The sequence below is a fragment of the Protomyctophum parallelum genome (genome assembly GCF_964188405.1).
Source record: "Protomyctophum parallelum genome assembly, chromosome: 7".
NCBI lineage: Eukaryota > Metazoa > Chordata > Actinopteri > Myctophiformes > Myctophidae > Protomyctophum > Protomyctophum parallelum.
Window position 1 is genome coordinate 27304170 of NC_139705.1, and position 23467 is coordinate 27327636.

The following is a 23467-nucleotide window of genomic DNA, read 5'->3' on the forward strand; positions in this document are numbered from 1 at the left end:
GGCTTCCCTGTGAGGTTGGGGTTTGGGGTAGGGTGTCAGTCTATTTCCTGTCGGACCAAACACATGCACCCCTATATGATGGACCTAGCTCTGGTCCATAGTGCTAATGCATTTAGAGCTATGTTACCGATGACTTCCGGGGCTCGCATAAATGCAGACCATCCTCTCGTCTTTAGCGTAAATAACGCTAACATTTTTGCTTCTCACCAATACAAAGGAGGGTTGTGTCATTAGAAAGCCTACTTTCCTTAGTGGAAGCACTCTGAGTCCTCCACCACACGTATAAACGGTACTTTTTGGCCAGAAAGGTCTTTTTTTTCACCAGAGGAAAAATATTCTGTATGAGGGTTTTCTCTTGGCAATATCGGTAGAGGGTGCAGTTGAGTAACTAAGAGTATTTATTTTTTCCGGTGCAGGAAAAAGAATCCCTTTTTGGCCAAAAAGTACCTTTTATACGTGTGGTGGGGGGATCAGAGTGCTCCCACTAAGGAAAGCAGGCTTTCTAATGACACAACCCTCCTTTGTATTGGTGAGAAGCAAAGACGAGAGGCTGGTCTGCATTTATGCGAGCCCCGGAAGTCATCGGTAACATACTGTAGCTCTAAATGGCCAACGGCATTAGAGCTCTGGACCAGAGCTAGATGGACCTATACCCGGCACAATAGTGGTGGTCTCCGGACGGTGGTCCCCGGGTCAAAACCCCCAGCCATAAATGAACCCTGAGCAATGTGCAGAGTGTAATGTCGTACTGCTGGTAGTTCCACCAGAGCAGTGAACATACCGAGTCGGACCCGCCATCCTTTTCTCTGCCGTTCTCCCGTTGTTCGGGGTCTACGGGCCTGTCCCAGGTTCCCTTCCCGGCCTGGAACAGGGTCCGGGCCGGAGGCTTCTGGCGCAGGCTGCTCTGCCGGCCGGAACCCCCCCTAACGGGACCCTGGGAGATAGTACAGTCCCATTACACACCCCCAGAACACACATGCACATGCACACACACACACACACACACAGTACCAACCAACACCCGGTCCCTTACATCTCTCTGCTAACTTCTCCTATGTTCTCACACGTACTAGTACTAGTACTAGTACTAGTCGTCTCTGCAGCCAGTGTTCCTCCCTCTGTCTGTCTGTCTGTCTGCACTCACAGTCCCATTACACCCTCCACACACACACATGTACGCAATTTTAGGAGGGTCCCCAGGCCCCACCCCCCCTCCCCCTGGTAGCCCCAATATATTTATTTTGTCAGTAACTACATCTCATTTATATATTTAATTTCATTCATGCTTTGTAATGAACCGTTTTGCAACATCACATGATTGACATTGACAGGACTCACATGCTGATTGGCTACACTATAGTATGCTCCAAAATGAGTAAATAAATAATTAAATCATATAGTGTCTAGAAGAATAAGTACTTTGATACCCCTAAAAATATATATATATATATCTGTGCTCCCCCTGCTGGGAGAGCCTAAAATTGCTTGTGCACGCACACGCACACACACACGGTACCAACAAACACCCTTACATCTCTCTGCTACCTTCCCCTTTATGTTCTCACATGTCTGTCTGTCTGTCTGTCTGTCTGTACAAACACACACACACACCCGTCATATGTGAACACGCACATATATTGTAGAGCCAGACCGACGTATCAGCCATTGTTCGACATCTGTGTCAAAAACATTACAGGGCTGATTTCTTTTTGGCTATTCCTTTAGAAAAATGTTTGAATACGGTTCAGTTTGTTTATTTACATTGTTACATGTTAATTGTATAATTATTGATGTTAAACCTTGCATACAGTATATTAAAGTAAAAAATGTGCTTAATCAAAAATAATACATAGCTATCAAAAATTTGTCATTATTTTTGTTCTTTAGAAGTTCTCCATGGAACTCCACATTCTCGTTTCATTAAATGAGTCGACACATTTCTCTTTGTCGACCGGAGTGACATTTCATGCACATCTTCTTAACAAAGAAAGACTGAGTGGGCCTCCAAAGTGTATCTTTGAGCGTTAAGAGTGAAGATCAACAAACAAAAAACAACACATGATGAAATCTGACAGAGTCACGTTTTGACTGACTTCAAAAACTGTCATTTTGACAGCCAAGCATGGTGGAAGAAAGTCAGTGTCAGTGACATAAGGTAAGGTTAGTTGTACAAGTATGTGGAAGGTGGCCTAACTAAATATCATGTGAAACACAATACCCGTACCTGGGTTCTCATATCCAAATAATCCAACTGGCGGTTTGATCAATTAAAAAAGAATCAATCGAAGCCTGGGTTCTCATATATAACTGCATGGTACCTCCCCAGAAACAAAGATTTGAGTGAAAATGTTCACTATAATATATATTCAAAGATTTGAGGCACATTTTCACGATTTTTCAAAAATAGCAGACCTACAAGTTCATAGCACGGCACTCGGTGCCGCGCTATGAGCTTGTAGATCTGCTATTTTTCAATAGTTTAAGTATAACATAATGCTTAGAACACCAAAAGGGGTTCCCGTCCCAAAATGGGTTAAAAACAGGAATTAATGGAAGCATTACCTCGTCTTTCCCACTCCGGTCGTCGTCGTCTCTCCCACTGGTTGCACCTATAGGAGAGAAACATTCTCTTTTTTAAATGGGGGATATATTATTTCTGAGTGACACTTTCATGTGATAATAAACAGAAAATGAATAAGACCATATCCTGTTTCGTAGCGTGTCATAATGTGCCTTGTGCCCTTCAAGTCATTCGAATTAGGCCAAAAAGGCCTAGTATCTGCCCTGACCCCATATCCATCATTTGTGACCAGATTTGACTGAGAGCCTGCCATCGGGCAACCTCCAGCTTTTCTCCAGAGTCCAGAGGAGAAAACCCCTTTTCCCCCCAAAAAATGTGTTAATAGCACAGGCAGACTCTTCACATACTAGAGCATGTCTGAAATAAGTGTCAGAGCTGAAATCTACATGTAAATATGAAATAAATGCTTAAACATGTATCTAGGTGTAATGTTAAGAGACCACAAAAGTGAACCTTTCAAGCCTGTTTTCTCAATTCGCTGTTTTCTGCAAGACATTACTCTATAAGCCATATCTCCAAAAATAAAATAAAATCCAATGGCAGTCCTTCAGTCAAATTTGGTCACATTTATACATTATGGATAACTATTATGGACTTAAGACTGTTATTCGTCTCAACTGCTCAATGACAAAAATGATGACTGTCTGCACCAAATATAAATCATTATATCATTTCTAATGTCTAATTGATGCTCCGTTGCACGGCTGTGTCTCACGCTCCCGCCGTGCGACAACGTAGTGCGACTGAACGAGCATGAACTGGGCTTTGAGAGAGAACGTCTTTCTTACTTTAAATTTTGGTCAGGCGGATTTCACACGTCTTCACCAGATCTGGAACACAACACAATGCGTTGTTAAGGGCATTGTGTTGCACCTCGAGCTTAAAAAAGACTACTTTAGTTTTTCTTTTTCAACAAAGGTCCACGTTTTAGGTTGTTATTAGACAAAGTAAAAGGTGAGTCTTATTTTATTTATTTATTTCGTTTGCTGCTTAATGTTTTGTTTTAGTGATTTTAGCAATTTTTGACATGGGGGCTAAATACGTCATTTGTTAAGAAATGTTAAGGCAATTTCCTCAGGAAATTACATCTGGCTACAAAAGATCACAGGATTTACTGAATGTGAAGGTAGAGATACTAGTGGGATGCCATACTGTGTGTCATAGGCTCAATATATCAGTAGGTAGCACTAGTAAATAATAAAACAATAAATCACCATATTGTTTTGTAAAAAAAAATACATATTTAGGACCATGTTCGAATGCCCCCGCCCCCCTGTCAAAAATAGCTAAAATCGCTAAACCGAAAGAGAGCAGCAAATGAAAAACAATTTACCCTCATCTTTTACTTTCTCTAATAACAACCTAAAACATGAACCTTGGTTGGAAAAAACTAAAGGTGTCCTTTAAGGCCCATTATTTATTCTGCATCTGCGCCGCAGTGCCGCGGACCACCATTGTGTGAGATTTAAGCTAGTCGACACAATAAGAGATCACAGGCAACCGTGGATCAAAATAGCAATTCTTATAGTTAATAGTAGTAATAATAATAATAGTTAAAGATCTATAAGGGGTCTATCCATCATTTAGCTGGGGACCACCTGGAACCCCCTCAAGGACCACTGGTGGTCCCCGGGCCACTGGTTGAAAACCACTGCCCTAGAAGGAAAGATTTGAGTAAATAAACAATGTTCGCTTAAAAAATATATATATTCAAAGATTTTCATGATTTGTTTCCCCTCAAAAATAGCAGATCTACAAGCTCACTGTGAGCATGTATATCTGCTATTCTGTATCATTTGTCATCAAGGAAAGCCATCATCATTACGATATGACACAAAAGACATACGCTCAGACCCAAAAGATCACCACTCACCCGACACGCCGGGATGTGACTTGCTCCTCCTCTGGGGGGACGTGCTGCGATTGGTCCTCCCATGGGAGGGGGTGGTGCAGGAGGCGCTGTCAGACTCCTCCTCCTCTCCGGTGGTGGTCCCAGACGTCTCCGTCTCCTCACGTCCAGAGAACAGCAGCGCGTCTCCGTTCAGGACGGCCTGAGAGCACAGAGGAAGGAGACACAACGGAGATGGAGATGAGACACAGCGGAGATGGAGATGATGCACTGGACATCATCACACGCCTCATCAAAGAGGTCTGACGAGACAAGCTTGCTCCCTGCTTGCTCCACAGGGGGGGGGGGGGGGGGGGGATATTGTATCTCAAGAGGTATTCCAAATAAAGAATTTCAATCATGGGAGGAGGGCAGAAGACAGCCAACGACACACAGAAAACACAGGAGACACAGAGGAGACTGCTGTCTTTTAGGCGTCTAATGACAGACCCAATGCCCCATCTCAGCACCTCAGTGTCTTGTTGTCATATTCTAATACAGACCCAATGGCATGCACTATCTCAGCATCGACCTCAGTGGCTTGCATCGCTAAAATAGCAAATCTAGATCTGTTATTTTTGAAATAAATCTTTGAATATATATATCTTTCAGAGCTTATGTTTTTAACTCATATCTTTGCTTCTGGGAGGTCCCTGGAACAACATTTTCAGATGGGGGGGTCGGCAGCCAATTACATATAGTTTTGGGAGTCCTTGACATTAAAATGTTTGAGAACGACTGACATAGAAACATAGGGTTTTTCAGAAGGCAATATACAGAATAATCCTCAGGTCTAGACTCTCCCGTGGATTCCGTGTTTGTGCGGTGCCACGCAAACTGACTACACTGGGTTGGGCTGCTGAATGCCAGGTGTTTGGTGCTGCTATGTCTGGCAGATATAGTTGAGGAGGGGGGGGGGGTGATATGTCCCCGTGTGCGACCGATAACGTACCTGATCGTAGAGGCGACGCGCCTCCAGCGGAGGACAGGGCAGAGACATGAGGCCGAGCAGCAGCTTCCTGAGGATGGATGTGGACTCCGTGTCCTTCAGGACGGCGCTCCAGCGCTGCTCCACGGACACGGAGGACGACGACGCCGCTGACCCGTCATCTCTCTTCTGGACCTCGACCCGCTTCGCGTTGTGGAACTCCAGGAAGTCGACGCTGAGCGAGCACGCCTCCCCCGAGCTCTTGCACAGGCCCAGGGTGCTGCCGAGCTCGCTCACCTATGGGATGGATGGGATCATAGATAGATTATTATAGCTCTCCTCTAGGGATGGGAACGGAACCGTTATCAGCGTTTGTTGATCGTAAAGTTGTCCTCCGTCATACTGTATACTAGACTTAAAAGACTAAGACTAAAACAAATGTTTGATATTTAGTCGACGAAGACTAGACACGTTTCAGAGGACTAAAACTAAATGGTGTGTTAATCAAAAGACTAGGACTACGGCCCAAAAACCACGCCATTGATTCGAGACGCAACGAAACCGTTTTAACGTTCGTTGCAGACTGCACACTACTGCCTTTTTTTAAACTGAGTATTAGTGTTAGGGTTAAGGTCCCTTGCACACTACTGCTTTTAAAACTGAGTATTAGGGTCAGGGTTAAGGACCCTGCACACTACTGCTTTTAAAACTGAGTATTAGGGTCAGGGTTAAGGACCCTGCACACTACTGCTTTTAAAACTGAGTATTAGGGTCAGGGTTAAGGACCCTGCACACTACTGCTTTTAAAACTGAGTATTAGGGTCAGGGTTAAGGACCCTGCACACTACTGCCTTTTTAAAAACTGAGTATTAGGGTCAGGGTTAAGGACCCTGCACACTACTGCCTTTTTTAAAACTGAGTATTAGGGTCAGGGTTAAGGTCCCTGCACACTACTGCCTTTTTTTAAACTGAGTATTAGGGTTAAGGTCCCTGCACACTACTGCCTTTTTTTAAACTGAGTATTAGGGTCAGGGTTAAGGACCCTGCACACTACTGCCTTTTTTTAAACTGAGTATTAGGGTCAGGGTTAAGGACCCTGCACACTACTGCCTTTTTTTAAACTGAGTATTAGGGTCAGGGTTAAGGTCCCTGCACACTACTGCCTTTTTTTAAACTGAGTATTAGGGTTAAGGTCCCTGCACACTACTGCCTTTTTTTAAACTGAGTATTAGGGTCAGGGTTAAGGACCCTGCACACTACTGCCTTTTTTTAAACTGAGTATTAGGGTCAGGGTTAAGGACCCTGCACACTACTGCCTTTTTTTAAACTGAGTATTAGGGTCAGGGTTAAGGTCCCTGCACACTACTGCCTTTTTTTAAACTGAGTATTAGGGTTAAGGTCCCTGCACACTACTGCCTTTTTTTAAACTGAGTATTAGGGTTAAGGTCCCTGCACACTACTGCCTTTTTTTAAACTGAGTATTAGGGTTAAGGTCCCTGCACACTACTGCCTTTTTTTAAACTGAGTATTAGGGTTAGGGTTAAGGTCCCTGCACACTACTGCCTTTTTTCGGATGTTTAGCAACGTTTTTCCCGGCGGCTTTCCGAAAAACTCGCCCAGTCCGCAAGGACCTTTAGGGTTAGATTCAAGGTTATGGTTAGTAATAGTCGGACAATGTCTGCCAACAACGTCAATATGTAGGAAATGTCCATACTGGCTGCATTGCATGTGATAACAATTCAAAGCCGCCATGTGGTTTGGGCCTATTGAGACTAAATTGTAAACTTGCTGTCAAAATGACCACCACTGACCGCCTCCGACGTGACGTCCAACCTCCTGGAAGGGTCAAGGAGCTGGGCCATGGTCTTCAGGGCCGCGGCGCAGAGCGGCAGCGACTCGGCCAGGCTGCGTGTCACCGCCTCGTAGAAGGACCCCGCCAGCTCCAGCAGAGCCTCCGACGTCCTGGTCCCCTCACACGTCTTCAGGAAGAGCTGCAGGTCGGGACCGCCGCCTGCGCAGCCTACCAGCTCGGCTACTGGCAGCCAGGAGGATTTGTCCCCGAGGTCTGCACTCCCCTCGAGGAAGCATGCGGCGGCCTGAGGCTGTAAGAGGCGTTGGGCGTAGGTGTGCAGCATGGAGCAGGCTGCTTCCAGGACGCACGCCAAGTCGGCCTGGAGGGAGCGGAAAGTCAGGTTAGGTCAGGTTTCTAACTGAATTAGGAAAACAAAAACAAAAAATATATACTATATACTATAATGAATAATGACATAATGTGGAACCCATAAAAAAAACCATGCCGTAATCCTGGTCTCTAAACTGCCTCCCCCTGGCCAGCCGTGTTCCTTCCACTCAATACGTCCGGCCGGGGAAACTCCCCTCTGTCAGGTGAAAAGAAGCAGCTTGGACTCCTCATGCATAGCAAGAGGCATGAGGTCAGTCCGTCGATCTCCCTATGATAACCCTTCCACATTTGCATATTTAACATTTTAAGATGTGTAATACAATAAAGCATTGTCTTTGTGTAAGTAATGAACTGCGGAAGTGGTTTTGCACACTCAATAACGTTCCAATTTTGGAGCTCTGGCTCATGGACAAAGAACCAAAAAGAACTGAACCGGTGCCCAACCGGTGGAAAAGAGGCCTGGGTAAAAAAAATAAGAAAAATAAGAAAAAAGAGAACCCATGCTAACCTTGGTAGACGTTGCGTGCTGCAGGTGTTTCTGGAAGTGGTGCAGAGGGCCCATGGCGTGCTCCAGGAACATGACCGTGGCCCTGAGTCCCACGTCCTGCAGCCGCGAGCGGATGGCCTCGGCCCCACCGGCCTCGTCCTCTTCTCCATGGCAGCTTTCGAAATACGCCGCGAGTTCGTCCCACGACCACGCCAGTTTGCCGACCGCGAGGCAGAGGTCGAGACAGCCGGCGTTGTCGTAGAGATTCGGGGGCGTCTTGCGCACGGCGCCGTCGGGGGAGGTGAAGAGCGCCGTCAGGGGGCCGTCCTTCCGAGTCGGGGCGGAGCAGTGGTGGGCGTGGAGGTCTGCCATCAGCTCCTGGACCTGAGAGAGCTCAGAGTTAACACGTTTAGGACTGAGATTCTACAAATGTCTTCTAAATCATGACATTTTTCTGAAAAACCTATGATTCTATGTCAGTGGTTTTAAACTATTTCATGTCAAGGACCGCCAGAATTATATGTATTTGGCCACCGACCCCCATCTGAAAATATGTTGTTCCAGGGACCCCCCCAGAAGCAAAGATTTGAGTTAAAAACGTTTGCTCTGAAAGAACAAAAAGAGCAAAATCCAAAACAATTCCAAACCTGAGAGAGAGAGAGCTTGGCGGCTGCGGCACGCCAGGCCCTGTCTGCCGCCTCGTACAGCCCCGCTAAGGCCACCACGTGAGGGTTCATGTCCCGGAGCGCTGAGCTGTGGAGGAGAACATTCAGAAAGTTATCATATTGTGAGGGTTCATGTCCCGGAGCGCTGAGCTGTGGAGGAGAACATTCAGAAAGTTATCATATTGTGAGGGTTCATGTCCCGGAGCGCTGAGCTGTGGAGGAGAACATTCAGAAAGTTATCATATTGTGAGGGTTCATGTCCCTGAGCGCTGAGTTGTGCAGGAGAACATTCAGAAAGTTATCATATTGTGAGGGTTCATGTCCCTGAGCGCTGAGCTGTGGAGGAGAACATTCAGAAAGTTATCATATTGTGAGGGTTCATGTCCCTGAGCGCTGAGCTGTGCAGGAGAACATTCAGAAAGTTATCATATTGTGAGGGTTCATGTCCCTGAGCGCTGAGTTGTGCAGGACAACATTCAGAAAGTTATCATATTGTGAGGGTTCAGGTCCCTGAGCGCTGAGCTGTGGAGGAGAACATTCAGAAAGTTATCATATTGTGAGGGTTCATGTCCCTGAGCGCTGAGCTGTGGAGGAGAACATTCAGAAAGTTATCATATTGTGAGGGTTCATGTCCCTGAGCGCTGAGCTGTGGAGGAGAACATTCAGAAAGTTATCATATTGTGAGGGTTCATGTCCCTGAGCGCTGAGCTGTGGAGGAGAACAGTCATTCAACTTATCATATTGTGAGGGTTCATGTACCTGAGCGCTGAGCTGTGGAGGAGAACATTCATTCAACTTATCATATTGTGAGGGTTCATGTCCCTGTCCCACAAGTATCATATGGTACGGGTTAATTTCATGTATTATGTATTAGTAGTTTCAACCAGGTGGTCCACAGCCAAATAATGGAGAGTTGGTAACCACTCTTGAGAGCGAAACATGCATTTTACGCCCTCAAGAGTTAAATTATTACTGATGGATTTCCACCTGAGTGGTATAAGGCTATGAGGGAACACTTACTCCCCCTACTGGAGAAATGTTTTAATTTCACATTAAAGGAAAGTCATCTTCCACCATCATGGAATGAGGCCTTTATATCTGTTATCCCCAAGGTAGGAAAGGATAAAATGGAATGTGGGAATTATAGACCCATAAGTGTGTTAAACACAGACTACAAGCTATACACCTCAATTTTAACAAAGAGGATGGAGGAGGCAATGACATTTCTCATAGATGAGGACCAATCAGGCTTCTTGAAATCGAGGCAAACCCAAGATAATATAAGGAGGGCTTTACATGTTATTGAGCAGATTAATAATGAAAAGTCCAGCGCTATTGTAATCAGTCTGGATGCCCGGGCCGCATTCGACTCCGTGGACTGGGGCTTCCTCTACTTAGTAATGCACAGATTCGGTTTTTGCGAGGGTTTTATACAACGCATTCAAGCACTCTATTCCTCCCCTACAGCATGGATAAAAATAAATGGTAGTCTTTCCGACCCCATAGCTCTAGAACGTGGGTGCAGACAGGGCTGCCCAAGCAGCCCGAGCCTCTTCAATCTTTTCATCGAGCTCCTGGCCCAAGCAGTTAGAGAGGAAATAAGATTAAAGGGGATATCCATAGGTGGAGAAGAATATAAGATTGGATTATATGCTGATGATGTCCTTGTCACAATCATGGACCCAGGTTCGGGGCTACCCACACTGATGGAAATATTGGAAACATATGGTTCTTACTCAGGGTATGCCCTTAATGTAAACAAAACCCAGGTATTGACATTCAACTACAACCCTACACAAGAATACATAACAAAATACAAATTTAATTGGTATTCATCTCATATTAAATATCTAGGTGTGAATTTGCCCAAGGACTTGCCACAATTGTTTGATGTAAATTACAAAGGTGCAACGGAAAAGATGTATGATGATCTTGGCAGGTGGAGCGTGCTTCCTCTCGATTTAGGTGGCAGAATAAGAGCAGTCAAAATGGTAATTTTACCCAGATTATTATACCTTTTCTTGTCACTGCCAGTAGAAATACCTTTAAAACAATTCAGGGAATGGAATAAACATATCTCACGTTTTATTTGGGATAAAAAAAGGCCAAGGGTGAAATTCTCTACCCTACAACTGCCCCGAGAGAGAGGAGGCATGTCTCTCCCATCTTTAAGGGACTATTATCTAGCAGCTCAGCTAAGACCCTTGGTATATTGGTGTAACCGACCCTACATTGCAAAATGGAAAAGCATAGAGTTATCCCTGATGGATGTACCAATACAGTCGCTATTAGGTTGCACTGACAGAGGGAAGGGAATGTTTCAGACAAGGAGTCAGTGGGTAAATTTATCGTTCAAAATATGGCTAGAAGTTGTTAAACGCTTCCAGCTTCAGAGGGAGGCAAAACTTTTAAGTTGGCCAGCACATGACCCTGACTTCATACCAGCAGTATTAGACAATAGGTATAAACAATGGCACCACAATGGCATCACTTCTATATGTACTATGATTAAAAATGGAAATATTGACAGTTTTGTAAACCTAAAGCAGAAATATGGGTTGGCTAACCAGGACTTTTTCAGATACTTGCAAGTAAGGGATTATTTTAGTAAAAAGGTAAAAGGGTCTACTCCAGGTATTACAACAAGCCTAATCACTGTATTTACAAATGCTTATGGCTCAGGAAGCAACAGGGGTCTTGTAAGCAAACTATATAATGGACTTATGTCGTTGAAAAAGGACTCTACAATGTATGTGAAAGAGCGATGGGAAAAAGAGTTGGGCATTGATATAAGTGATGAAGTATGGATGAATATATGGGAAACGCAATCAACGACCACTAATTCCTTGACTTGGAGAGACTTTTGTTGGAAAAACCAGATTCGCTTCTTTATTACTCCAAAACAGAAGTCCAAACAGACTGGCAACCATATGGACTGTTGGAGAGAATGTGGAGATACAGTGGTTGATCATGCACATGTCTTCTGGTCTTGTCCGGTAATTCAACCATTTTGGAAGGAAGTGACAACACTTATCTCAAACATTATGGGTTTTAGAATAGATGATACATTCACATCTTTGTACCTAGGACAACTCCCAGACGGGCTAAATCGGGATGACTCCTATTTACTTAAGATTCTACTTGTGGCAAGCAAAAAAGCTATTACAAGAAATTGGTTACAAAAGAACTGTCCTACTGCCGACCTATTTATCAACATTGTGAAACAACTGCACCACCTAGAACAGATGACCTATTCGTTAAGACTGCAAAAAGAGCTGGGTGAAAGAAGATGGGAGAAATGGACAGAGTACTTAGCCGGGGGGGTGGATGTGGAGTGAATATGTCCTGTGGAGTGAATGTGCCCTTCCGGTTGTCATTGAATGTAACAAACTAAAAAAAAAAAAAAAAACCCTGTAATCATTGAATGTAACAAACCCAAAAACCTGTAATATGTATTGCTGTTGTTGTACATCCCATGACCTCTTGTTTTTTTGTTTCTTTTTGTCTTTAGTTTTCACTCAGTTTATTATTTTTTTTACTGTTAATGTTCCTGTCCCATTGTATGTCTTGTTTGTTTTGTTTTTTGACTGTCGTGCATATTCGAAAATTCTAAAATAAAGAGTTAAAAAAAAAAAAAAGAGTTAAATTATTCTTAAACATCTGCATTACTTAATTCACAAGAAGTCTACACATTTAGAATGTAGAAGAATTGTTATTTTGATCAACGTTTACTCGTTACTGACCACATGCGCTGCGAGGCCTCCGGAGCCTGGCCCTGGGAGTACACGGCCACTAGGTTAGCGGCATGCCCGTCGTCGAACCTCTTCACCACGTCTGCTACGGCGGTTCCTCCTCCTCCGCCGTCCTCCACGACGTCCAGGAGTCTGACCACGTAGCGCGACGCCTTGGCGTCAAAGTAACCCGCCAGCACCGCGCAGTAGGGCTGTCAGTCACCGGCACAAATGGAAAAGTTGACCATTAAAGATGGAGTGCCAGTTGTGTCTATGAGGTGACAGTACTTCATTAGACACCCTGGAGTCGTTTGTATGTGCAATGGTGTATTAACTTTGTATTTAGGGTTTCTTCCTGGAGGCTGAACCCTTGACAGTCAAACGGGCCAATGAAATAAACAGTAATATAGTGACCCAAAGCCTGTTAATAAAGTATTCAATCAAACACAACAGTGATTTAATAGGTTTTCAATTTCAATGTAATGGGCCCCGGGACTCACAGGTGGACATTCAAATGCATACTATACTTGGGAGTCCGGCAGTGTGTGACAGAGTCAGAGAGAGTTATTTTGAGATTGATACCGATACGGCATAAATAGGCCGATATCGGCCGATTAGAAATCAATTATATATGCACCTTTAATAATTAATACATTTTGAAAAGTCTATGGGAAAATGAACACATTTTTCAACACGGAAAAGACATGCAAAAAAACAACAACTGCGATCATCTCACACAAACTGCGATCGGGGGGCATGGGGCGATCAATATATAAATCGATAACTAGTCTGTGACCCGTGTGCCTTACCGTGGAGTCGTCCAGGCCTTGGGCCTCGCCGAGCGGCAGCCCTCCGTACACGTACAGGCTGTAGGGTGTCTGCTTGCACGAACTCGCCACGTCTCCGGGGTAGCGCAGGCCCAGCATGTAGCGCGGGTAATGCCTGGCCGCTCGCTCGCTGAGCGCGGAGGCTCCGGAGTAGCAGTGTTTCAGGATGAAGCGAACGGCGACCGCGCTGCAGGCCAGCGGCGGCGGCGGCTCCTCCATCGCGGTCTCTCTGGCCGTACCTCTGTGCGTCTTCTGGGACCGCGTCCTGTGCTTGGTGGACTCCTCGTGGCGCCTGGGCGGGCGATATAGGGGTTAGGGGGCGATATGGAAGAATGCAATATCATTCATGATATATGTTTCTTTTTGGGCGACTGTGGCTCAAGAGGTAGAGCAGGTCGTCCAATGATCCATGGGTCGGCGGTTCGAATCCCGGCTCCTCCTGTCTACATGTCGAAGTGTCCTTGGGCAAGACACTGAACCCCAAATTGCTCCCGATGTGCTGGTTGGTACCTTGCATGGCTTCCGCTGCAATCGGTGTATGAATGTGTGTGTGAATGGGTGAATGTAATGCACAATCTATGTAAAGCGCTTTGGATAAAGGCGCTATATAAATGCACCATTTACCATTTACCATTTATTTTTCAAGCAGTATCACAATACACGATATTATTTGATATGGTTTTTATATTAGGGTTATTGTTCAAGTTACTTAAATGTAACTGTAGACCTGAGACCAGATTCTACAAATGTCTTCTAAATGATGACAGTTTTCAGAAAAGAGTTTTTATGTCAGTGGTTCTCAAACTTTTTAATGTCAAGGACCCCCAAATCGACATTTATTAGGTCGCGGACTCCCTATTTGATCGATGTTTTTTTTTGTCGAAGCGTCAATCTCCGAAACCGTGATCGAAGGTCAGCCCTACTGATGTCGTGGAGGCCCCTGTGCGAGGTGCTCAGGTGCAGCTTGCACACGGAGCAGTAGGTGGCGCTGTGTTCTCCTTACCTGATGTCGTGGAGGCCCCTGTGCGAGGTGCAGCTTACACACGAAACAGTAGGTGGCGCTGTGTTCTCCTTACCTGATGTCGTGGAGGCCCCTGTGCAAGGTGCTCAGGTGCAGCTTGCACACGGAGCAGTAGGTGGCGCTGTGTTCTCCTTACCTGATGTCGTGGAGGCCCCTGTGCGAGGTGCAGCTTACACACGAAGCAGTAGGTGGCGCTGTGTTCTCCTTACCTGATGTCGTGGAGGCCCCTGTGCGAGGTGCTCAGGTGCAGCTTGCACACGGAGCAGTAGGTGCTGTGCTCTCCTTTGGGGCTGGGCTCGGCCCACGGGCAATGGTCCTTCCACGCCGGGTCGTACGGGATCTTCTGGGCTTTCTTCAACCTGTGGTTGCACGCTTCGTCCTCCGTGCTGTCCGACACAGAGTCCCTTTTACGGATTTCTGTCAAATATGCAATTGGTGGGGGGGGGGGGGAAAGTACTTTCATGTTTTACTTTAAAGATGGCGTGCCGTGAGATTGTGAGCTGCATTGTGAGATTGTAGATCTGCTATTTTCAAATGTATATAGGGCTGAAGTGGTTACTATGTTTTGTAATAATAATTTAAAAAAGCAGGCATTGCGATGTCATCAAGGCCCGACAAAATACATTTTAGTCAACAAAATCAACTGATTTGTCATCTGACCATTTCAGATGTCTACAATATGACTAAAACTAAATGACAATTTAGTATGAGTTTAGGGGACTTGCGTGGCCGGTTAAGACTGATATGAGGTTAGGGGACTTGCGTGGCCGGTTAAGAGGGGAAGAGTTAGGATTAGTAATAGTCGTTATAGTTGCTTGCTATTCAAGCCTGGAGTCAGTCATACTTTGGTTCTGGGCGTTGGGAACGGGACCAGTGGGGTGGATGTCCTGTCCGCTTCGTGCTGCAACCACGTCATATACCTGGTTGTAGGGATGGGGCGACACCAAAATGACACCTTACCGTTATTGTTGCAAAAGTCAAAATGTGCTTAACATCTAAAATGGCACTTTTGTCAAAGCACTTGAAATCCCCAGCATGCCTATTCCAGGGGGGAACATTCACCAAAAACATCGCTAATTCCTAGTGTATGATGCAGGATAATTTTGTTTATTATTATTTATTTTTTTACTATAATTTTTATCCCGCGATTTTGTAACCCGTTTTTTCACCCAGTGTCAATTGTCTAATGTAATCCTGGGCTCTACACTCCCTCCGCCAACCTGGGGAGAGCAACAGACTGACGTCATGCTTCCTTCTATGCATGAGGAGTCCAAGCCGCTTCTTTTCACCTGACAGAGGGGTTTCACCCCGGTTGGACGTAGCGAGTGGAAGGAACACGTTATTCCAAACAGTTCCTTTCCCCTCCATCAGGCGCCCTGGCTGGCCAGGGTGAGGCAGTACAGAGACCAGGATTATTGTGAGGGTACCTACGTTTATTCATTTATTGTTAATCACGATAATCGTTAGCGATTACCAGTCCACCGTCCCACCCTTACCTGATTGTCCAGGTTCTCCGTGAAGAAGGCTTTGAACCACTTCAAGAAGTTAAGGCTGGCTTTGAAATCCCCGCTGACCAGCTCCTCAACGGGAATGTCCTGAAAGAAGCCACCAGATCCACTCAACGTTATTACAAAACAATGAATGAAACAAATAGATTTAATGGGAAAAAGAGATACAGTTGATACATGAGCAACAATATGATTCAGGAATGATACATTTCTGATTCCATGCGATACCATGATATTTCGTAGCAGGAAGATGTTAATTGGTACCTGCATGGCCTTTCTGCCTGCCACAATCTAATAGCGTATTTAACGATTGTTAAATGCAGACTTTAATGTTCTATAATACCGGTACACTTCCTTGTTTACGGTATGGTCACATATAAACCCCTAGAAAAAACATTGCTCAATAACGACAGCCTTTGTTCCATCTAAAAGAAAATCGGTCTGAGCAAACACTCAAACCTCCTGAGCAGACATCAGCAACTACTGAGCAAACATACGTCACCTTGACACCAACTATCCAAACGTTAGATAATGCAGATGATGCAGTAATGGTATTTTTCTTTTAGATTTAGAGCCTTTGAGGTATTATAAAAGTATTAAAAGTCCTTAAATTGTCACTTCACTGTCATCTGCCCCCCACCCCCCCCCAAATCATGTGGGGACCCACAGGTTGAGAACGAACGAGTATATGAATACTACATGCCCCCCATGAATACATGGGGGGCATGAGAAAACGTAAAAACGTTATTGGGACACACACACTATGACGAGTTTGTTGGTGTGTCTTTGAACTCCTAGTTTCTCAGATTGTCAGCAGCCCCTTATATTAGGGCCGATTCATACTCCTATTTTACAGCTGTTTCGGCGCTGTAGTGCCGAAATTATTTCGGCTCGTCAGAAATTTTCAGTAGCACCGAAGAGCCGACTTTAGGACGGTACCCGCCCCCCCACCCCGAACCTCAAATTACGTCACATTGTAGCCGAACCGACTTTTATTCGGCTCTAAAATAGGAGTATGAATCGGCCCTTATGGCCCCTACTAGCTCAGAGGGATTGATTGATTGATTGATTGAAGAAAGATGTATTAACAGATTGGAGAATTACAGAGAGAGATAGGTTCCATATGGGGCTAGACCCGAGAGATTAACGTTAGCTTCCACATTTTCATTCACAAGTACACCGGACTGGAGGCTTGTTGTGCTGTAGTCATAACCATGTTAGCTAACCAGCTAACGTGGTTATCCTGTCTGTCGCCTCGCCTGTGTAATCTAAATAAAGTGTGGGCAAATGTCGACTCGGGATAGGTATTATTACTGTTGTGTAGATGATACTCGGGGGGGACACCATTGTTTTTAAAGAAAACTTTTGTTTTTTTTACACCAGCGTCTGTGTCTGTGCGCGACGGATTTCAGTTGTGCGCGAGAGCATTTGGCCATGTGTGCGCGCACGCACGGGCGCACCTTATGGGGAACATTGCAGACAGCCGGTCAGCAAGTGGATTCATGTATGTATATAGACAATATTTTAGGCCAATAAAATAAAAACTATATGCCGAATGTCCCACCCCATAGCCCTGGCTGCCGGACTAGTGGTTATACAGTTAAATGTATACGGTAGTTATATAGTTAGAGGTGAACCTTGGTGACGTGTCGGCCCCTGAAGGCTTCCTGCAGCAGATTGAAGTTGTGTTTATAGTCGTCCATTCCGTCTGCCTGGAACCTGACCCTGCTCACATCAATGGAGCCGGGAAACAGCCAGTCCATGAGCTGGCAGTGACACGCACCTGAACACACACACACACAAACACACACACACACACACACACACACACGTTACTTAACCCTGCTCACGTCAAAAGAGCCAATCAGGCCCAGGCCGTAGCGTAACGGTCTGGGCACCGGACTGGTAATCCAGTCGCAGTGTGCCGCGGGTTCGACTCCCGGACCCGACACGGCCTTTACTGCATGTCATCCCCCCATCTCTCTCCCGTTTCCTGTCAGCCTACTGTCTGTCCCATCAAAAATCAATAAAAGGCGTAAGCCGCAAAAAAATATCTTAAAAAAAAAAAAAAAAGAGCCAATCAATCCATGAGCTGGCAGTACCTGGTATGCATGCACGCACGCAGGTAGCCTTATCGGAATCGGCCATAAAAATGAAATATCGGTATCGGATTGGTCTCAAACTTTCACAGACTCTTCTGAACCAATTCCTTTTCAGTGGAAAACACTCTGAGCCTGTTCAATCTTAGGCGTGGAAAAAATTATCAAACCGGTTCAATTCTGGTGGAAAAGGGGCTTTTAAATGAAACATCGTGTGATAAATTACATTTGCATCGGAATGGCATAGAGTCTATGCCATAGACTGACATTGTTGCCGATACCGATACCAGCATTTTAGGCAGTATTGGCAGCTTTTCCGATACTAATACTATGGATATCGTAACAACTCTGATGAAGGGGGACCAGGGGTCATTTGGTCTGTCACGATTACAATATTAAGTTAAAATGGTAAATGGTGCATTTATATAGCGCCTTTATCCAAGGCGATTTACATAGATTGTGCATCAATTCACCCATTCACCCAACGATGGAGGCGGAAACCATGCAAGGCACCAACCAGCACATCAGGAGCAATTAGGGGTTCAGTGTCTTGCTGAAGGACATTTGGATACCAACTCTGGGGGAGCCCGGGTTCGAACAGGCAAACTTGCGGTTGCCATCCAGCCACTCTTATCTGCTATTTTTGAAAAATGTATGGATATTTTTCACCATGGGAACGGTTGACGATTGTGCAAAACATAATTGCTATTTTAATATCTCAAATAGTTGTGAATAGGCCATGTAGTAATTGAGACTGACATGACCAGGTCATACCTGAGTTTGTCTGCATCACATCGGTGAAGCTCGTCTTCATCAAGTTGTTGAGCCACCTCAGCAGGTCCTGGCGGGTGCTCTTGTCATCTAAAAAGGAGTCTGGAGTCACAGCCTCTCTTGTGGTGTTGTTTGTGGCCATGGTGAAGTTTTCTAGGAGGGAGAAAAAAACATGGTTGCTTTTTATCAATTACATATAGAGAGTGTGAAAGTGTTCCTGTGTTCAGGCCAGCATTGTCTTGCTCAACAGTCAACAGTGCCCATACCCTAGGGTGGGGTCGGCGAAAGGGAGTTTGCATGTTCTCAATTTACAATTTAGGCAATTATCAGACGCTCTTAATCCAGAGCGATTTACATTAAGCAAGAACAAAAAAGCATGGGAATACATCACATAAAAACTTTAAAAGCATTTATCATGAAACATGCGTAAGCTAAGAGCGTAACAGTGTAATATCTATATAATGAAACTATACATATGAACTATACATATATACTATACTATGCTATACATATGTACTATGACGTGCTATGACTACATACAATGCAATTATAGTGCTGTCTACATAACATGCTATACGTCTGTATCAAATGCTATCTAAGTCTACAGAAATGCTATCTAAGGGGGTAGGGTAAGTGCTATGGGCCATGATGGAGTCTGAAAAGGTGGGTTTTCAGACAATGGCGGAAGATTGGGAGTGATGCTGCAGTTCTGATTGCAATGGGAAGTGCATTCCACAGTTTTGGAGCCAGAAGGGAGAAGAGTTTGGGATGTGTGGAGCGTTGTCCCGGCGTTTTTAGTGAGGCTACTTACAGCTTCCCTGCGTTGGCTGATCTGAGTGCGCGGGAGGGTTTGTAGGGTACACGGGTTCTCCCCGTGTACCCTAGGGTGGGTACCCTCACAAAAAACATGCGGTAATCCTGGTCTCTAAACTACCTCCCCCTGGCTAGCCGGGGCGCCTGATGGAGGAGAAATGAACTGGTTGGAATAACGTGTTCCTTCCACACGTCCTACGTTCGGGTGCATTACAGTTTAGGTATTGACACGGGTGAAGAATTGTGGGATAAAAATGGAAAAAAATAGTATGCACATGCATTACCTTTCCACAGTGGAAGGATGATCATACACCTCGACTTCGTCTCGATGTCAAAACATCCTATCGGTCATTATTGTTCCTGTGTTCAGGCCAGCATTGTCTTGTTCAGCGCAGTCTTCAGACTTCACCTGATCACCCCTTACACTAGCACTCATACCACCTTGTATCTCTCAGTGTTGCCTATGTTTGGCTATGCTTGGATTTAGGGTTGTCCCGATCCGATCACAAGATCGGAGCCGATCACGTCATTTTTAAATGACCGGAATCGGGAGCAAAAAACACGTGATCGGAACATCCCTACTATCGATATTATATCCATATCATGATATTAGATAATATGTGTGATTGTGGATATTGTACTATTGTGATCGGGAAAAATCGGTATAGGCAGATAATCCAAATCAATTGATCGTAACCAGATCGGAAGCAAAAAACGTCTTGTTATAATTTGCAGATGCATGTTTGTTGGCTGGTAACTTGTTCACATAATGCTATGTATCTTATTTAGAGACATTATGAGACATATACTATAAAATAAAATTTGTATATCCCACCTTTCTCCAAGGAGCTTTACAATGTGTATTAGATCTCACACACACACACACACACACACACACACACACACAGCACCAACCTGATCATCGGGAGTAGGTTGGACACTTGAGAGAGATGTGCTGGGGATCGAACCGGCAACCTCCCGATTCCAAGACTCAGATAGCCAGTTCAGATTTAGAATCTGTGTGGGGATAAAAAAATCACTCTTTTTAGATCCATTGTAAAAATATATGTCATGTAAATATTTCCCTTCTGAGGGTAGAACATTCACCAAAATAAAAAGCTCACAACGTGAGCTTGTAGATCTGCTATTTTTGGTGAAGAGAGCGTTCTAAAAAACACATTGGGAATTGCATCTGAGCCAGTCGTGCATCTTTTATGTTCGAGTGCCTCCTTTTCCACTTAGTTGGTTTATGACCTGGTGTACTGTAGGCTGGAGAGAAAAAATAACGCACAGTACAGTACAGTTTGACTCTGGTCCGTTTCACTAAGCATGGAGGGTCTAAGACAGGTCATAGCCTACATGGGCACCTGTCAGCCGCATGTGGCCGCATGTGGCCCCCACCTTAGCTTAATGTGGCTCTGTAGGTTAATTACTATAGTATTAAAATGTTCAAAACGAGTCGCAGTGCTTTGAACTTGTAGATCGGCTATTTTTGCTACGAAAGTAATATGCAATGTGGCCCTCTAGAGTGATTGTGGAAATATAGTGGCCCTCTCCATTGTCAAAAACCCGTGCCTGGGTTTAGACACATACTGATATTTACCTGGTGTCTATAGTTAGGTATATGTGTATTTTCTAGCACCTTAACTAACGTCCAGAAGTATATCATAACATCTTCTGCTATATGCTTGCTCACGCACCTTTATATTATACAACAGGTCGTTTCGAGGAAGCAATCTGATTGGTTGAAACATCATTCTAGCCGTGCTTAAACGACAGCATATAGGCACAAAGAAACCAGCTGCTCTGTTCTCCCAGAGCGCAGCAGACTGGGTTGCTATGGCTTCTTGGGACATTTCGGAACTCAACCTGCAGGCGAGTTTCTGCAACATCGATGAATGGGACCGATGCACGAAAACGCTTATTAAAAAAAACTAAACTTGTGATGTGCATGGCAACAAAAAAGCAGCTTTACCATACTGTAGAAAGGAATTGTATTCCTTGCTTTCTGTTTACTTGGCCATGTACTACTGTTGAATAGGCCTACAGTTTGTGTATCATCATCTGATGAACTGTGCAATACAGATTGTAGGCCTATGTATGTATTTATCCATCCATCCCATTCCCACTTTACTGGTGTCTATACTACATAGTCGGTTGTTGCTCATAATACCAATGGTTCTCAACATGGGGTCCAGGAACCACCTTACAGGTCTACTCTGTGAGCGTATAAATGGAACCATAATATGGACTCATAGCTTACAGGCTTGTATTACTCTATAACTCTTGAGATTGTACAAATGTAACCAGCAAATTGGCAGATGTTATTTTGTGCAGACAGACAGACAGACATGCAGGCAGACAGGAGTAGCAGTCTCCAATGTGTTTGTAGTTGAAAAATAGTGATTAATTTCTGAGACATTGCTATTGTGGCTGTTTTTCCTCATCATCATAAATAATGTGTAATGATTCAGTCATAAGCAGACCAGAGAGAGGCTAGCAGGGAGGCTATCATTAGCACACTGATCGAGGCGCATGGGAGACAGTGAGACACACTTTCAGTCTTTCACTATCTCTCTCCCCTCTTCCTCACTCAGTCTTATATCAATTTTGTAACAATGTGCTACAAATCTCGCGTTATTAAAGCCTTTTATTCTCGCCTCCTCCTCCCTTCTTTTGCCGCGAATGTTCCGAATGTCTTGCATAACTTAACTTACTCTGTTCGACTTGAAGAAAGAGGAAACTTCAGGAGAGAGAGAGACGCGTGTGTGATTATAAGAAATAAATGTATGTAATTTAATGTTGTGTATGAACGCCGGCCGGTGTGTCCCATCCATCAACCATGGCATCCACTCATTGTTTGTTGTTCTACAGCCCAGTAGGCATAATAGTTAGTAGTCATTCATTTAATCCACGTGTAAACAAAAAAACTAAAGCTCACTTTAACGCTTTTGTGGTGTGAAATTGTGAAGACGTCCAGCACGTTTAGCTTCTATTCGTGACAATAAATCACATAGGCTACATATATACATGTAGCCTTAAGGTGGTTGCACACTGGGCGCGTTTTTCGTAAAACCGATGGTCACGAAAATCGCGCCCAGTGTAGGGACCTTTAGCATAATAAAATATACATGCAGAACTGCGTAAAGAAAGTCTAGAGAGAGAGAGAGAGACTGCTTTGTTTTGCATGAAGAAGCATATTATAAGCTAGTGTTGTCTTTCTGTCTATAGTGTCTGTCTCAACTCACAACAAACAAAGAGACGTACTCTTAAACTAAATCACAAATAACAACATAGCACCGTGCGCGCGCGGACCGGTCTTCGCTGTGCACCGTGCACAAACAAAAACTATATTAGTGTCATAAAACATAAAGAACAATAATAACAACAGAGCTTCACTTACGTTGGAGAACCTTAGTGTGTGTGTGTGAGCAGCTTGAGCATGCCCTACCGACGTCCGACGTGCATGTTAGTTACGTGTTAACAACATACATAGGCATATCTTCCTCCCAGTGACGTCACGTCCGTCCACGTACGCCCCTCATTGGACGGCGTGCGTGTCCCGAGTGAGACTACACAAAGGGGGGGATTGGGCTGCCCCCCCCCCCCCCCCCCCGCAACGGGCGGGACTAACGTAAAAGTATCGGTCTACAACATGTTGAAAGAATCGAACAAACAAACGGCTCAAATTACAGCCTAGGCCTACTGCCGTTCTGTCGCAACGATGGGCGACTGGCGTCGCTTGCCGATAATTAAAAAAACGTCTGCCGACAAAACATTTTGATGTAGCCTAAAGATTTTTAGACAAGTAGGCCTATTTTATCGATTCTGACATTTTTCATTGTCAGAATCGATAAAATACATCTACGAGAATCGAGTCTAAATCTAGGCTGTCTGTCGTGGGGAGGGAAATAAGCGACGCCGTCGTGCGGCCTCGATGCCGTAGATTGAATGTAGATCTATAGA

General features: G+C 44.7%; 1 protein-coding gene across 1 annotated transcript in view; it reads right to left on the minus strand.

Annotated features, from left to right (window-relative positions):
• Window positions 1–23008, minus strand: part of LOC310862318 (uncharacterized protein) — a 43242-nt gene extending 20234 nt beyond the window's left edge. Inside the window, exons 1-16 of the mRNA XM_083770166.1 lie at window positions 22905–23008; window positions 20417–20518; window positions 18692–18841; window positions 17456–17601; window positions 15807–15905; window positions 15155–15230; window positions 14520–14727; window positions 13272–13581; window positions 12475–12674; window positions 8714–8819; window positions 8088–8450; window positions 7209–7568; window positions 5422–5694; window positions 4448–4632; window positions 2563–2599; window positions 782–934 (exon numbers count right to left, since the gene is read on the minus strand). Of these exons, the coding sequence (XP_083626292.1) occupies window positions 782–934; window positions 2563–2599; window positions 4448–4632; window positions 5422–5694; window positions 7209–7568; window positions 8088–8450; window positions 8714–8819; window positions 12475–12674; window positions 13272–13581; window positions 14520–14727; window positions 15155–15230; window positions 15807–15905; window positions 17456–17601; window positions 18692–18830 (2655 nt within the window). The 5' untranslated portion in view covers window positions 18831–18841; window positions 20417–20518; window positions 22905–23008. The remainder of the gene's footprint in view (window positions 1–781; window positions 935–2562; window positions 2600–4447; window positions 4633–5421; window positions 5695–7208; window positions 7569–8087; window positions 8451–8713; window positions 8820–12474; window positions 12675–13271; window positions 13582–14519; window positions 14728–15154; window positions 15231–15806; window positions 15906–17455; window positions 17602–18691; window positions 18842–20416; window positions 20519–22904) is intronic.
• Between the last annotated feature and the right edge of the window lie 459 nt (window positions 23009–23467).